The sequence below is a fragment of the Camelina sativa genome, chromosome 20 (genome assembly GCF_000633955.1).
Source record: "Camelina sativa cultivar DH55 chromosome 20, Cs, whole genome shotgun sequence".
NCBI lineage: Eukaryota > Viridiplantae > Streptophyta > Magnoliopsida > Brassicales > Brassicaceae > Camelina > Camelina sativa.
The window spans coordinates 19,228,269-19,242,659 of NC_025704.1; the positions used below are offsets into that span (position 1 = coordinate 19,228,269).

Consider the following 14,391-nt stretch of genomic DNA (forward strand, 5'->3'; position numbering starts at 1 on the left):
TTCCTGTGATAAAGTGTTAGGTTCTCAACACATGAGGTTTGTGTAGGGACCTTGTTGGTGGGCGGGTTTAAGTCCCATGTTATGTTTGATTCTGGAGCTTCGCATAGCTTCATTACTCCGGAGTGTGCAGAGTGTGCGGGGATCAGCGGGGATTCTGGAGAGCGTGCAGGAGTTGTCAGGGTTGCGGGAGGCGAGTTCCTGAGAGTGATTGGACGAGCTAGAGGAATTGATATTCAGATCGCAGGAGAGTCGTGGCCAGCAGATTTGCTTATCAGTCCAGTGGAGCTGTATGATGTTATTCTCGGGATGGATTGGTTGCATCGGCATAGGGTGCATTTGGATTGCCATCGGGGTAGAGTGGAGTTTGAGCGTTCAGGAGGGAAGTTGGTTTTTCAGGGTATTAGACCGACTTCGGGGAGTCTCGTGATCTCAGCCATTCAGGCTGGGAAGATGATCGAGAAGGGCCGTGAGGCTTATCTGGTTACTATATCTATGCCAGAGTCAGTGGGGAAGTCTACGGTTAGCGGTATTCCAGTAGTGGAAGAGTTTGAGGATGTGTTTCAGTCTTTGCAGGGATTACCACCATCTCGGTCGGATCCTTTTACCATTGAACTGGAACCGGGGACGACACCGTTATCCAAGGCTCCTTACAGAATGGCTCCAGCAGAGATGGCAGAGCTGAAGAAGCAGCTAGAAGATTTGTTGAGTAAGGGATTCATCCGTCCTAGTGTATCACCGTGGGGAGCGCCGGTGTTGTTTGTGAAGAAGAAGGATGGGAGTTTCAGGTTGTGTATTGATTATCGGGGTTTGAACCGGGTCACTGTGAAGAACAAGTATCCTCTTCCTAGGATCGATGAGTTGTTGGATCAGTTGAGGGGTGCTACTTGGTTCTCCAAGGTAGATCTGGCGTCGGGTTATCATCAGATACCGATAGATGAGGCAGATGTGAGGAAGACTGCTTTCAGGACGAGATATGGGCACTATGAGTTTGTGGTGATGCCCTTCGGATTGACTAACGCGCCAGCAGCGTTTATGAGATTGATGAACAGTGTGTTTCAGGAGTTTCTGGATGTATCTGTCATCATTTTCATCGACGATATCCTGGTCTATTCTAAGAGTCCTGAGGAGCATGCAGTGCATTTGAGGGCAGTTATGGAGAAGCTGCGGGAGCAGAAGTTGTTTGCCAAGTTGAGCAAGTGTAGTTTTTGGCAGCGTGAGATGGGCTTTCTGGGTCACATTGTTTCTGCAGAGGGGGTTTCTGTAGATCCAGAGAAGATTCAGGCTATCAGAGATTGGCCTAGACCGCAGAATGCCACAGAGATCAGGAGTTTCCTTGGATTGGCAGGTTACTACAGGAGATTTGTGCAGGGGTTTGCAAGCAGAGCACGTCCTATGACTAAGTTGACAGGGAAGGATGTTCCTTTTGTCTGGTCAGAAGAGTGTGAGGAAGGCTTTGCAAGCCTGAAGGAGATGTTGACTACTGCGCCAGTGTTGGCTTTGCCTGAGCAGGGAGAACCCTATGTGGTTTATACAGATGCATCTAGAGTTGGGTTGGGTTGTGTTCTGATGCAGCATGGGAAGGTGATTGCTTATGCTTCGCGGCAGTTGCGGGTGCATGAAGGCAACTATCCTACTCATGATTTGGAGATGGGTGCGGTAGTTTTTGCCCTGAAGATTTGGAGGTCTTATCTTTATGGTGCAAAGGTACAGGTGTTTACAGATCATAAGAGCCTGAAGTATATATTCACTCAGCCTGAGCTGAATTTGAGACAGAGGCGGTGGATGGAGCTTGTGGCAGATTATGATTTGGAGATAGCCTATCATCCTGGAAAGGCTAACACGGTTGCAGATGCTCTGAGTCGGAAGAGGGTAGCTTCGGCTCAGGAGCAGGAGATGGAGTCTCTGGTAGGGGAGATCAGTGCGTTGAGCTTATGTGCTGTTTCACAGGAACCGTTGGGTTTGGAAGCAGTAGATAGAGCAGATCTTCTGAGTAGAGTGCGGTTGGCTCAGGAGAAGGATTTGGGGCTGGTGAATGCCTCTAAGGATGTGGATTCAGAGTATCAGGTCTCAGATAATGGTACTATCTTGGTGCACGGTCGGGTTTGTGTGCCCAAGGATGAGGAGTTGAGACAGGAGATTCTGAGAGAGGCTCATGCGAGCAAGTTGTCCATTCATCCAGGAGCGACTAAGATGTACCGTGATCTCAAGAGGTACTATCATTGGGTCGGGATGAAGAAGGATGTAGCTAGTTGGGTTTCGAGGTGTGATGTGTGTCAGCTAGTGAAGGCTGAGCATCAGGTTCCTGGCGGTTTACTGAAGAGTTTACCCATTCCTGAGTGGAAGTGGGATATGATCACCATGGATTTTGTGGTAGGATTGCCAGTGTCACGGACCTTTGATGCTATTTGGGTCATTGTGGACCGGTTGACTAAGTCAGCACATTTTCTCGCCATTAAGAAGACTGATGGAGCAGCGGTCTTGGCTAAGAAGTATGTGAGAGAGATAGTCAGATTGCATGGGGTGCTAGCGAGCATTGTGTCTGACAGAGATTCTAAGTTCACTTCAGTGTTCTGGAAGGCATTTCAAACAGAGATGGGCACTAAGGGGCATATGAGTACAGCTTATCACCCCCAGACAGATGGACAGTCTGAGAGGACGATCCAGACGCTGGAGGATTTGCTGAGGATGTGTGTGTTGGATTGGGGTGGCCATTGGGCAGATCACCTGAACCTGGTAGAGTTTGCTTACAACAACAGTTATCAGGCGAGTATTAAGATGGCTCCTTATGAGGCTTTGTATGGGAGACCATGTCGTACACCATTATGCTGGACTCAGGTGGGGGAGAGGAGCATGTTTGGTGCTAGTTTTGTTCAGGAGACCTCAGAGAAGATTCGGGTTCTCAAGCTGAACATGAAGGAGGCTCAGGATAGGCAGAGGAGTTATGCTGATAGGAGGAGGAGAGATCTTGAGTTTCAGGTAGGAGACAGAGTGTACCTCAAGATGGCCATGTTGCAAGGTCCGAACAGGTCATTGTCAGAGACTAAGTTGAGTCCGAGGTATATGGGTCCATTCAGAGTGATTGAGCGGGTTGGACCAGTGGCATATAGATTGGAGTTACCTGAGGTGATGCGTGCATTCCATAAGGTTTTCCATGTGTCTATGTTGCGGAAGTGTCTCCGTGAGGGAGAGGAGGTGTTGGCTAAGATTCCTGAGGATCTTCAGCCTAACATGACTTTGGAGGCGAGACCAGTGAGGGTTCTCGAGAGGAGGATCAAGGAACTTCGGAAGAAGAAGATTCCTTTGATGAGAGTCCTGTGGGACTGTGATGGTGTTGAGGAGCAGACTTGGGAGCCTGAGGCAAAGATGAAGGCAAGGTTCAAGAAGTGGTATGAGAAGCAAGCCGCGACTTGAGCTTGTTTAGCCTGGTCCCATCTGTAATCCGTGGCTGGAGCGGGAATGGAGTATTCCAGCCCATCTCTCTTGTTACTCGGTCGCTTGGGGTGGTTGGTTGTGCGACTCAGTAACAAGATGAGGTGGTGTTTGGGGTACAAAGTTTCCGTGAGGCGGGGTTGTGAAGAGAAGTTTCCAAAAGTGGAAAGTTTCCAAAAATGGAAAGTGCTAAATATGGAAAGTTTTACGGGAGTTAGAATTTGTCCATTTTAGCGGTGGGAAGCCTCGGAGGGGCTTTGTGGCCTTTGTGGCGGACTTTCGAGTCAGGGTGCATGTGTGTGGCGGTCTTTTTAGACAGTGTGTGTGGCCTTAGTGGCGGGCTTTTAGCCAATTGTGTGGCCTTTGTGGCGGGCTTTTAGCCAATTGTTGGCCTTTGTGGCGGGCTGTTTAGCCAGAGTGTCTTTGTGACGGTCCTTCGGGACAGATGGTCTTTGTGACGGTCCTTCGGGACAGACGGTCTTTGTGACGGTCCTTTGGGGACGAGTGGCCTTGGTGGCGGTCCTTTTTAGGACATTTTTTTGGCCTTGGTGGCGGTCCTCGTGAGGATATTTTGTTGGCCTTTGTGGCGGCCCTTGTGGCGTGTATATGATCCTTGTGTGGTCATGGGGTATCCCGGTGAGGGGATATGTGGTTGGTAGGACATTGAGATGTTTTTACGCGAGCCACGGGAAGGAAACCTGGATAGGGATAGGACTCAGACGTGTTCAGAATCGTTTGCTCGCGACTCTTGGGGGACTTAGGTTCTCCTAGTACTGCCATATTCAGAGACTTTGTGGCTCGGGAGTATGGTTGGTATATCGACTTCGGATGACGATCCGGGGACGCGCTGTAGGGTGGCAACCCGAGAGACGAGTTTGGACTTCTCCTTATATATATTATGGCATGCGGATCTTGGCCCGATGAGGAGCCAATAAAAACTCATGCTTTAGGCCTATGAGTAAAGGAAAGTTCAAAAGTCGAGAGAAAATGACGCCTGGAGCGTGAGTCTATCGCCTAGAGGTGACCTTCTGTAGATCAGTCGGAGGAGTGCGGGCCGTGGAGACGGTTGCACGGGAGTCCTTGGTTGATGGTTGTTCGGGATTCGAGGACGAATCCAGTTTGGTGGGGGAGAATTGTAACACCCGCGAACCGGAATCCCGGTTTAGGGTGTGCATCGATCGATGCAGTAGTAGCATCGGTCGATGCTGGTTCAATTCTCTGCGTTTTGACTTAAGTCAAACGCTGCGTTTTGGTCAGAAAAGAAAGGGAAAACCCTTAGGGTCGTGGCTTTTGTCTCATTAGACGTGTGTGGCCGTTTTTGAGAGAAAAGAGAAGGGAGAAAGAGTTATTGAGGGTTCTTGGTGATTTCTTGAGATTTGAGGCGTTTCTTGATGAGATCTGTAGCTGGGATCATTGTAGGAGCTTCCTAGAGGCTTGTTCTTGTTTGTTTGAGGCTTAGTTCTTCTGTGGCAAAGGTAAGTGCATGACCATGGCTTATCTAAACTAGAGGATTCTTTAATCTGCTTGTTGTGTGATGTTAGGCTTGTTAGATCGTTGCTAGGGACGTTAGGAAGCTTTCTTGTGGCTTAGGATCGAGTTTTGTGGTTGTAGGAATGAAGATCCGGCGAGTAGCTTCAGGGAAATCACGGTGCTCGACGTTGTGTCGATCGATGCATATCTTGCATCGGTCGATGCAAGTGCGAGGACGGCGCGTAAAACTCTAGGGTTTTCGTGTTACGTCAAGCATGCGTCGGTCGATGCAGACTGGGTATCGGTCGATGCAAGTTACACTTGCATCGGTCGATGCAGCTTCTGTGTCGACCGATGCTTCCCCATTTGGCATCGGTCGATGCATGTGTGGCGTCGGTCGATGCTAAGTCCTGGTTTGTTATTCGTTGTTGTTGATTGTTGTGTGATGGTGATTGATACTCTATTGCTTGTGTGTATAGCCCAGTAGATGGGAGGATTGCCTTACTGAGTGTTTATAAAATACTCATGCATTGCAATATGTGTTTGTGGTGCAGGTAAAGGCAAAGTGTGATCGTGGAATCCAGGCAATGAAGAGGAGGATGTTCTAGGGACTCGGTTTGATGTTGTCTGGCATTGCTAGGTTGCTAGAATTGGGACATTAGAACATTGTTAGGTTGCTGGTTCTTTGATTCTTGATGTTTGGATATTGTTTATGTTGGAGTTATGGTTATATTTTATTATTGGATTATTATTGGATATTAGATGGTTATTTTCCGCTGTTGAATGTGTTGTGGTTAGGTGGCTAGTGGGTATGGGACCACTAGTTGTAGTTTATTTTACTATATTATATTTATTATTTATTTATTAAAAAAAAAAAAAAGGTCGGTCGTTTCAGCTACTACTACAAACAAATGGTCAAATTTGTCTTCTTCATTTAGCTAAACGATGGACAATATGGTTTATGAATGTTATCATCCTTTAATAATGACCTATATTTCCAATGTAAGAGTTCTTTACAAGTTTTTTTTATTCAAATGTTATGTCAGTGTGTCCAATCTCAAACAATTGAAAATACAACGAAATTGGAAACAACTTATTAAAAACAATAGCGCAGCATTCCAACATAAGTCAACAGATATTACGAACAACTATGAACACGAGGATAAAGATATTAGCAAAATGGTGTTTATCTATAAGATATAAAATTGTTATGCACAAAGAACAACTTCAAAGAAAAATACAGTAAACAAAAGCAAGGTCGCAAAAGTACAAAAGGGAAGACCAATCAAAACAGGAGAATTAAGAAAAATAAAACATGATGAAGGTAACGAAACTAAAACAAAGTAAACCTAATTTGGCACCTGTTGACACATCTATCACCAAACTAAAAAAAAAAAAAGGTAAGAGATACAGACACTAACAAACCATAAAAGAGACGCTAAAAAAAGATTAGTAAATGAAATCGAGCAAAAGCCAAGGCTCCCTGTAGCAAAAAACAGCAGAACCAGTAGTATTTCAGAATCAATGCATACGCAAACAGAAATCCACAAAAAACGACAAAAAGAGCAAATCAGAGTAAATCCACAAAAAAACGACAAAAAGAGCAAATCAGAGTAAATTAAAAACCTTATAAAAAATTACTAACTTATAAACTTTGTAACACAATCACAAAAAAGACAAACGGATAACAGGAACAAAAAAACAATTACATCCAGAAATCAACTTATACATCATAATCTACAACTATGCAATTTAAATAACTGAATAACAAAAGCAAATTTAAACTAAACACAACTAATATAAAATAAAAATGTAAAACTACATAGTAGATTATACTTAATGCAAAAAAGCAAGCAATAAAGCCAAAATGACAATTAAAAAAAACATTAAAAAATAGCAACCAAAATATAAAGAGAAAATAACAAAACACTTTATAAATATCCACAAAAAAAACACATATCACACTCTAATCAAACTCCCCCGCTAAGCACAGGTCAAATACTAGGCAATGACAAAATGAGAAATAATAATACATTAATCCAACAAACACTAGGCAATGACAAAAGGACAAATAATAATACATTAATCTAACAACTACAACAAAACAACAACTTTAGGTACACAATGTTAACTTCTCATCATAATTATTTAAAAACATTTAAAAAACACAGAAGATGATCTCAAATTTTAAAAAGAAATAAAATACACTAAATTATACTTACTGCAAAACTTATTTTTTTAAAAAATTATCCAACAAACAACATAAGCAACCAAATAAAATACAAAAATAGACATAAGATGAATTTACATAACCAAAAAATAATACACACAACAAAACCCCAAATAAACTTTCATCTAACTCCTGCGCGTAGCGCGGGTCAATTGCTAGTATTACATAAAAGTAGGTTTATTACTAGACTAACACGTTGAGATTTTCGACTTACTAGAATAACACATAAAAGTTTACAAATTAATTCTATGCCTGAGTTGTGTATTTTATTACGTTTTATGTCATTTCTAATTAAATTTGGTTGGAAAAAGACCAGATTAATTCTTTCTAATTGATTCATCTTTCTTCGACAAAAAATCATAGCATCCAAACATAAGAAATCATATTCTTGTTACAGATCTAGAGGTGAATTTTTTAAAAAAATCCAAAAAACTCATCTATGCTTAAATTGATTCATTAGGTGTTTTTGGACAGATTTGTTCAGTGACTAGATTTTGGTTTATAAGAATGAATAATAAGCAGAGACACTCTTCTCTTCTTCACCACCTGAAAGAGAGACAAAAAAAAAAAAAAAAAAAGAGGGTTTGTTCTAATGTCGACGGAGAGCAAACATGCCCTAACTCGGTCCGTTTCGGTTCATGGCTCCATTGAGATCCACGCCGATTCGATTATCTCATCGCTCCCAGATTCCTCTCTGATCTCCCTTAGCATCGAGTCCTCGACAAAGCTCTTGCCTCCGCTTCCGGTGATGAATCCGTTTAAGATCGTCTCGTCGACTCCTACAAATCAGAGGTTATTTTATTTTTTGCCTTCTTCTTCGTCTGAATCTATTAATCGCTTTGATTTGATTTTTAAAAGTTTGTATTTTTGATTGATTTATTGGTTTCTTCTTTTTTGTATGAAACATGTTTTTACTATTCCAACGACAATCTGATGATTCTACTGATGGATCATCCATAAAACGGATGACATAAACTCAGGAAAATTGAGCTTAAATATTTATTCAATGGTAGGCTACAAACGTCGCATTGAGTTCTAGATTCAGTTTTGTCATCTGATAGTGTTTGGAGAGTTTATGTTGAAAGTTTTTTTGAACCTAGAGATCATCTTGAATATATTACTTTACAAAAATGTTCTTGTGATAGTGAAGCTTAGATGTTTATAAACTAGTTTATGCATATTCTATGCGTCTCTCTCTCTCTCTCGTTACTGTGTTTGTTTACTCTGCTTTTGCTTCTTTGCTAGAGCTTATTTGAAATTTGGGATTGATAAAAAGGTTGTTTCCTTGTTATATCTCTTTACTTTCTTAAAGTGGTGTTTGCATTTATACTATTTATATGATTTAGAAAGTGGCTTTGGTTTACTTACAATATTAAGCTACAGCAAATGGCATCTGTAAGTTGTTCTTTTGGATTTTTTTTTTAACTTTTTTATTTGATGTTTACAGGCGATGCAGACCCCATTCCGTGGCTATCTTCAGGACATGCTGGCTCTTGTAAGTCTCTTTTTGATGAAATTATCTCTAAATCAATTAGTGTCATTTGAGCATCTTCTATTCCTCCTTGCACTATGACTTGACATGCATGCTCGTTTGATATCAATATGTTGCAGACCGCGAAACAATGATTAAAACCATCATCGTCTTTATCATCATCACTGTCTTCATGTTGTGCTTTGCAGGTTGAGAGGGAAAGTAAGGAACGAGAGGCCTTGGGAGCTCTACCACTATACCAGCGCACACTCCCATAAGCATTCTTTTTTCCTCCTTTTCTTGTGGTCAACGCTGCTTCTCTGCATAAATATCGAAATGGATAACATTTACTATCATTTGGTACTCAGTTTTTGAACAAAGCTGTTTCTTACTTGAAAAAGCATAAATCTGTGATAGTTCTCCTAAATGGATATGTTGCTAAGTTACATTTTCCGCGTTTGCTGGCTTGAATAAAATCGAGGACGCAACTCAAGTCTGAGATTGATGCTGCTACTGCTGAACTCGAGAATAGATTTCCCCAACTTATCGAGGTGGGTTGAGGAACTAGTTAATTTTTCGAGTCACTTACATTGTTAGTTTGAGATATGAACTCTTCCAACATTATCTGCAGGTTGGATCAGAAGTTTACTTCCTCCTTGTCTGACAAAAGATCATCGAATTAGTACGGGTATTCTTTAATCCTTATATATTTACTACTACCCATCAGATCCATGGTTGTATGTCTCTAATTAAATTGCCCTCTGCAGAAATGAGCAAGAGCAGAAGCTAACACATATGCAAAGGAGAAGAACTTAAAGAACTTGAGAGATTCATATCAATTAAAAAACCTTTTCGATGTTAGTACTGTGATTCTTCAAACCTTTGGTTAGGATTTTTTCTGTTTCAGGGCTGCAGGGCTGCAATTTCTAAATTTTGATGGGATTTGATAAGCTATTCAACATTTTGCCGCTTGGATTCGAATAGTTTACTCAAAAGGTGTATACTTTGATGTAAAAGCAATCATCTTTACGATATATTGATCTCCTAGCTGATCTCTTTAATTACTCTTGATTTTGATTTTTTTGGAGGAGATTGAATTGTATACTTCTTTGAAGCTAAAAAGTGTCAGTTTTTACTGAACGCCGATTGTTTTCATGATACACAAAGGAAAGAAGTAGTATTGTGGTGATTGGGCTTAGTTGATGAACAACCAATGCCTCAGGATACACAAATAGCTTTGATGAAAGACATAGTTGATGAACATTTCAGCAACTAATATGTCTTTTTATGATTCAGGGACTAATCGAGTTGAGGATTTGTTTGGTAGAATGACTTTGGAAGAGAAGATTGGTCAGATGGTTCAGATTGATAGAAGTGTTGCCACTGTTAACATCATGAGAGATTACTTCATTGGTATGCAAAGAACTAATCTTCCTTGCAATTTCTTGTTTACTGTGTTCATTATTTCTTGTGTTCTTCTCTTCCATATTTTAGCTTGTTTAGATATAGAATGCATTTTTCCCGGTATTGAGTGTTCGGATATGTGAAACTTGAAAATAAAAGATGTCTCTTTGTTCTGTTGCAGGTAGTGTATTGAGTGGTGGTGGGAGTGCTCCACTTCCTGAGGCAACCGCTCAGAATTGGGTTGATATGATCAATGAGCATCAGAAGGGAGCTTTAGGGAGTCGTTTGGGGATTCCTATGATATATGGCATTGATGCGGTTCACGGGCATAACAATGTCTACAACGCTACTATCTTCCCTCACAATGTTGGTCTTGGAGCCACCAGGCAAGTTTTAGCTAAAAAGTTTATTTGGTTTTGCATGTTTCCCATCTCTATTTTTATGAACGCTATCTATATTTCTTTTTCTGATAGATTTTAGTTTCACAGGGATCCTGATCTGGTTAAGAGGATTGGAGCAGCTACTGCAGTCGAAGTCAGAGCCACTGGAATTCCATACACATTTGCTCCTTGCATTGCAGTAAAGTTTCTTTATTCTGGATCCTATAAGTTAATTACTTCATAGATTTTGTACTTTGGACATTTGTTAAAGTTGTTACTCACTCTCTTTTTGTAGGTTTGTAGAGATCCCAGATGGGGTAGGTGTTATGAGAGCTACAGCGAGGATCACAAAGCTGTGGAAGACATGACAGATGTCATACTTGGTTTACAAGGAGAGCCTCCTGCCAACTATAAGCATGGCATTCCATTTGTTGGTGGCAGGTAGAGCTTTTGCTAATTTGTTTATGTTATATGAGCCTTTCATAAGTATGTTCTTCCGTTCATGTGTGTTGTTTTGTCAGGGATAAAGTTGCAGCATGTGCCAAGCAATACGTGGGAGATGGTGGGACAACCCGAGGAGTAAATGAGAACAACACGGTGACTGATTTACATGGTCTTCTTAGTGTTCACATGCCTGCTTATGCTGATGCAATATACAAAGGTGTTTCTACAGTGATGGTTTCATATTCGAGCTGGAATGGTGAGAAGATGCATACAAATACTGAGCTTATCACAGGGTATCTTAAGGGTACCCTAAAGTTTAAGGTCTGCCTACTTTTTTCCTCCTTAAATGACAACCACAACTTCAATGCACATACTCTGTGTTCTAGCAGTATTCTGAATGAATATTGCTCTTTCTCCATGTATTTTGTAGAGTCGTCAATAGAACCTTTTATCGAGCATATGTGAATTCTTAGGTCGAGGAGGTTATTTTGAGTTCTAATTCCAACCTATCATCTCTATGATATGTTCAGGGTTTTGTTATTTCAGATTGGCAAGGTGTTGATAAGATTTCAACACCACCGCATACGAACTACACAGCTTCTGTCCGAGCTGCAATTCAAGCTGGCATTGATATGGTTTGTGTTTTAAACTTCACAGACATCCCTGGACTTAGATAGGAAGATGTCTGTGACTGTTTATGCTGTGAAACAAATAGCTTTGATGAAAGACATAGTTGATGAACATTTCAGCAACTAATATGTCTTTCTATGATTCAGGGACTACACTTCTTGGCGCTGTAAAATCAGCTGTTGATCAAAGCACTGAAGTTGTCTTCCGCAAAAATCCAGATGCTGAATTCATCAAATCGAACAACTTTGCTTATGCAATCGTTGCTGTTGGTGAACCTACATATGCAGAGACAGCTGGAGATAGTGACAAGCTAACTATGCTGGAGCCCGGTCCAGCGATTATTAGCTCCACTTGTCAGGCTGTCAAGTGTGTGGTTGTGGTTATTTCAGGCAGACCGGTTGTGATGGAACCTTATGTTGCCTCCATTGAGGCATTGGTTGCAGCGTGGCTACCAGGAACAGAAGGACAAGGTATCACTGATGCTTTTTTTGGGGATCATGGCTTCAGTGGAAAACTTCTTGTTACATGGTTCAGAAACACAGAGCAGTTGCCTATGAGCTATGGAGATTCACATTATGACCCACTCTTTTCTTATTGGTCTGGTCTTGAAACCGAATCTGTTGAAAGCATTGTTGCTAGGTAGAATGCTTCACACAGCTTCTTGTTCCATCGTTTCAGTGTGTTCTGACACAAGATTAAGATTCTTAGCCCCTTATTTTGGTTGCAAACAGGTCAACCTCAGGTTCTGCTACTAGCACAAAGCCTTGCTTAATCACAGTCCTTGTATCTGCTACAATTTGTCTATTTCTCTTCCCAAGATATCATCACCAGTTTCAACTTCCTTTTTAATTTCTCTTCATAAACTGGTAAGAATCTGACACTTCTGAGGTATCTTTCTTTTTGTAGCTTAAGCCGAGTTCTGAGAAGATGAAAGCTTGGAGTAGATAATTCTTTCGGTTATCTGATCCTGGGAGTTTTTTTTTTCTTTTCTGTAACGTAGTTTTGTTCTTCTGGCCTAGCAAAAGAGATCCTGAATCTGTGTCATGTTATGTTCAGAGTTATTACAACCTGGAACTTCTTGAGTATTTGAACTGGAACGTTCTTCTATTTAGGTTCTTTACACTCTACAGACTATTCTCTTCCTTCAATCCATCATTCTTGAAAATAAATTAAATTTACGTTGTGGGCAATGGTAAAATCATGGTAAACACAAGAAACCATACTACACATCTCAACTGATAAAAACTCAAAAGTGACGTCATTTAGCGGGACAAAAGGCACAAACTTGTGAAGAAAGCAAGAGAACAATAAATATGCTTTCTTTGTAAGAGAAGAAACATATAACCTGAGACTAAAGAAGAGATTTTGACGAACAGAAAAGATAGCCGCAAAACTAGGAATATCCATTGCATAACAGAAGAGAAAATGGCTAAGTATTGCAGAAATTCAAAGACTTTTATATATATGCAGAGCAATAAACCTTACTAATATTATCAAAGCTCAAATTAACCAATTCAGAAGAGACTCTTTGACTGTATTTATATTTTGGCAGTCTAAAGAGGGCAAAGAGAAGGCGACCCAGTGAGGAAGCTAAGGAAGCTCACGTTGAAGACATATCATCAACTGCACCTTCTGCAAGCCAACTCTGATTCTAAGACTAATTAGAGATGAGTTGATATTTTGAGATTTTATAACCTATGAAACTATTGGTTAGGTTATTTTTTTGGATGTAACCCTATGATATTTTGTCTACGTTTAACCTAGATAACAATCCATTGTTAACCATTTGGTTTATAGTTTTTTTATCGTTGTTAACTGCATCTTCTGTACCCATTATGGATTTAAAAAAAAAAAATATATATATATATATATATATTGTATACTATTGTAAAATAACATCTTAAGGTATTTGATGTAGAGATGTTTGAGAAAAGAAGTGGGTAAGCTTAATGAAGTGATAGATGGGAAATAATATCTACTTAGAAGCTATAAGGAGTAGAAGATGGAGTCTTTGCAGAAGATAAAAGAGTTGCAACAGAGACGAAGGACAGAGATTTGTTTGGTTGTAGTTAATATAATTTTAGGGTGAATGTGAGGTTTTATGTACAACTAGATCACTTAGGTACAATTGAGAAAATTTCAGTATAACTTGAACTACTTGGTGCAACTGTACTAGAGCTATTAAAATAAGTTTAAATATGGATCATGTGAAAACGAAAAAAATAGATTTTTTGGCGGCAGATATTCATTTAAAATCATCATACATGTGGTAAAATGAACCAAAGACAACAGGATATTAGTAAAAAATTATTTGGTATACACATAATTATACATAGTTGTCCAGTTGTATTCTCATATTCATAGTTGAACTTTTGCATTTTTTCGTATTTCCAGTTGGACTATAATATAAATTATTAATTAGCAGTTGACCACAAGATTTATCAGTATTAATTAGCATATACAAGGTTTTTATAACACAATGTTCATAAAAGGTTGGGTTTCACCTCTTTTGCTTCATTTGAGATGATCACTTACTAAGTCTTCCTAATACTTTAAAGAGTGTTTTATGTGAAAACGTTAGTATATATTAGAAAGTGATAAATTCTTGTATTGTTGATTAAACATGGTTATTTAATAGTTCAATATGTAAAGAAATTCTTATAAACCTCAATTATCATTTTCATATTTTAAATATAAATGCAAATCTAAATATATATTTAGTTGTACCTAGTTGAACTGAGTAATATATATTTATGTTATCTAAATATTATCCTCTATAGTTAAAATGTAATTTTGTGTGGTTATTATTCATTACCTCTCGAAAATATAATAGATAAATAAACAATTACGAATTACATAGGTTGTTCTAGTAACATCTCTTAATTTTTCTAGTAACATCTCTTACTTGTTCCATTTCCGGTGAACAACAACGA

At 39.8% G+C, this 14,391-nt stretch overlaps 2 protein-coding genes and 1 long non-coding RNA gene across 3 annotated transcripts; all 3 read left to right on the top strand.

Moving 5' to 3' along the window:
* On the top strand, positions 7,528-9,093 carry LOC104771252. The gene is made up of 3 exons (XM_010495749.2): positions 7,528-7,922; positions 8,577-8,624; positions 8,810-9,093. The coding sequence occupies exons 1-3, from the start codon at positions 7,722-7,724 to the stop codon at positions 8,876-8,878; spliced, it is 318 nt and encodes a 105-aa protein (XP_010494051.1). The 5' UTR covers positions 7,528-7,721; the 3' UTR covers positions 8,879-9,093.
* On the top strand, positions 9,603-12,585 carry LOC104772661 (lysosomal beta glucosidase-like). The gene is made up of 8 exons (XM_010497250.1): positions 9,603-10,013; positions 10,186-10,390; positions 10,493-10,583; positions 10,680-10,825; positions 10,906-11,149; positions 11,359-11,463; positions 11,562-12,097; positions 12,190-12,585. The coding sequence occupies exons 1-8, from the start codon at positions 9,857-9,859 to the stop codon at positions 12,305-12,307; spliced, it is 1,602 nt and encodes a 533-aa protein (XP_010495552.1). The 5' UTR covers positions 9,603-9,856; the 3' UTR covers positions 12,308-12,585.
* Positions 12,968-13,615, top strand: LOC104771253. Its single transcript, XR_764762.1, has 2 exons — positions 12,968-13,167; positions 13,377-13,615. It is a non-coding gene; the product is annotated as an uncharacterized LOC104771253 (long non-coding RNA).

What these genes read in the sequence shown, in the direction of transcription:
- LOC104771252 (XM_010495749.2), top strand. Translation starts at nt 7,722, where the DNA reads ATGTCGACGGAGAGCAAACATGCCCTAACTCGGTCCGTTTCGGTTCAT. An exon ending in CGACTCCTACAAATCAGAGG is followed by an intron (nt 7,923 to 8,576) that starts TTATTTTATTTT and finishes TGATGTTTACAG; the next exon opens with GCGATGCAGACCCCATTCCG. An exon ending in TTCAGGACATGCTGGCTCTT is followed by an intron (nt 8,625 to 8,809) that starts GTAAGTCTCTTT and finishes TGTGCTTTGCAG; the next exon opens with GTTGAGAGGGAAAGTAAGGA.
- LOC104772661 (XM_010497250.1), top strand. Translation starts at nt 9,857, where the DNA reads ATGAACATTTCAGCAACTAATATGTCTTTTTATGATTCAGGGACTAAT. An exon ending in CATTTGCTCCTTGCATTGCA is followed by an intron (nt 10,584 to 10,679) that starts GTAAAGTTTCTT and finishes CTCTTTTTGTAG; the next exon opens with GTTTGTAGAGATCCCAGATG. An exon ending in GTTGAAAGCATTGTTGCTAG is followed by an intron (nt 12,098 to 12,189) that starts GTAGAATGCTTC and finishes GGTTGCAAACAG; the next exon opens with GTCAACCTCAGGTTCTGCTA.